This window comes from Suricata suricatta, chromosome 6 (assembly GCF_006229205.1).
Source record: "Suricata suricatta isolate VVHF042 chromosome 6, meerkat_22Aug2017_6uvM2_HiC, whole genome shotgun sequence".
Classification (NCBI taxonomy): Eukaryota; Metazoa; Chordata; class Mammalia; order Carnivora; family Herpestidae; genus Suricata; species Suricata suricatta.
Genome location: NC_043705.1, coordinates 14,639,422 through 14,640,998, shown reverse-complemented (window position 1 = coordinate 14,640,998; position 1,577 = coordinate 14,639,422). Strand labels below are relative to the sequence as shown.

The following is a 1,577-nucleotide window of genomic DNA, read 5'->3' as shown; positions in this document are numbered from 1 at the left end:
ATTCTCTCAATTTTTGTTTATTTGGGAAAACCTTTATCTCTGCTTCTATTTTGAAAGACAGGCTTGCTGGGTAGAGGATTCTTGGCTTTAAATTTTTTCTGCTCATCACATTGAAGATTTCCTGCCATTCCTTCCTGGCCTGCCACGTTTCATTCGATAGGTCTATAACCACTCTGATAGGTTTCCCTTTGTATGTGAGGGCCCTTTTCTCCCTAGCTGCTTTCAGAATTCTCTCTTTATCTTTATATTTTGCCAGTTTCACTATGATATGTCGTGCTGAAGGCTGATTCAAATTACGTCTTAAGGGGGTTCTTTGTGCCTCTTGAATTTGAATGTCTATTTCTTTTCCCAGATTTGGGAATTTCTCAGTTATAATTTGGTCAAGTATCCCTTCAGGCCTTTTCTCTCTGTCTTCCTCTTCAGGAATTCCTATGAACCGGATGTTGTTCTGTTTGATTGTATCACTCAGATCTCAAGTTCTCCTTTCCTTCTCTTGGATTAATTTCTCTCTCTTTTTTTCAGCCTCCTCTTTTGCTAGAAGTATATCTTCTAATTCACCTATTCTTCTCTCTGCCTCGTGAATTCTTGAGGTGGCTACCTCCAGTTTGTTATTCACCTCACCTATAGCCTTTTTTAACTCATCAGTTGATTCTTTGATGCTTTTCTCGACCTCACCGATTAATCTTATGACCAGCTTTTTAAATTCTTGATCTGATATGTTGTCTAGATCTGCCTTGAGCAGTTCTGTGGCTGTGACTTCCCCTGGAAGTTCTTCAGGGGAGAGTTTCTTCGTTTTGTCATTTTTGCTAGTTTTCTGTCTCTTGTCGCCTTTAGAAGGCTCGATGGGCTCTGTGCACCTATTAGTATTTCTCTGTTAATGGAGGCTTATTTTCTGTCCAGGGCCTACCGTTTCAGGAGATATTCTCTTAATGGTATCTCTCAGTTTCTCTTGTTTTGCCTGTGAGTATTTTATTTCCCTACTCTTCAATATTTGGGACTCGCCTTCTTGCACACTTTGGCTTGTTTCCTGGTGTAGTCCTATGAAGGAGAACAGACTGACAAACACCAAGGGAACAGAAGCACACATACACACAGACAAATCCAACAAAGAAACACATTACAGGGGGGAATGAAAAGAATGAAAATGGGAGGGAAAGAGACCAAAGGAAGAGAAGAGGAAAAAATAAAAAGAAAAGAGAAAGAAGAAAAGACAAAAAAAATATATAAAAGGGTGTTGAAGACAACAAAGGACAGTAGACCGCTTAAAAGTGTATGACCAGTTTAGGGGAGAAGTAAGAATGAGATACAGGAGAATATATCTGGGTTGCGAGAAGGTGAAAAAGTAAGGGAGAAGGGAGAAAGGAATATAAGGAGTAAAATTTAAAGGAATTGAGTAAAGAAAAAATTTTAAAAAAGGGTAATAATGACAAAGAAATAAGTACGAAACTAGTGAAGAAAGAAATATTTTTGTTATATATTAAAAAAACAAACAACCAAAACAAAACAAAACAAACAACAAAAAAAAAACCGAAGGGGGAAAAAAAAAAGCAAGCAGCAGCTCCCTCTGGTGGATAGGC

At 38.0% G+C, this 1,577-nt stretch overlaps 1 protein-coding gene across 1 annotated transcript in view; it reads right to left on the bottom strand.

Moving 5' to 3' along the window:
- The window catches only part of LOC115293357 (olfactory receptor 2T33-like), a 42,637-nt gene that overhangs the window by 36,597 nt on the left and 4,463 nt on the right, over window positions 1-1,577 (bottom strand). Inside the window, 1 exon segment of the mRNA XM_029941152.1 lies at window positions 622-628. Within this exon segment, the coding sequence (XP_029797012.1) occupies window positions 622-628 (7 nt within the window).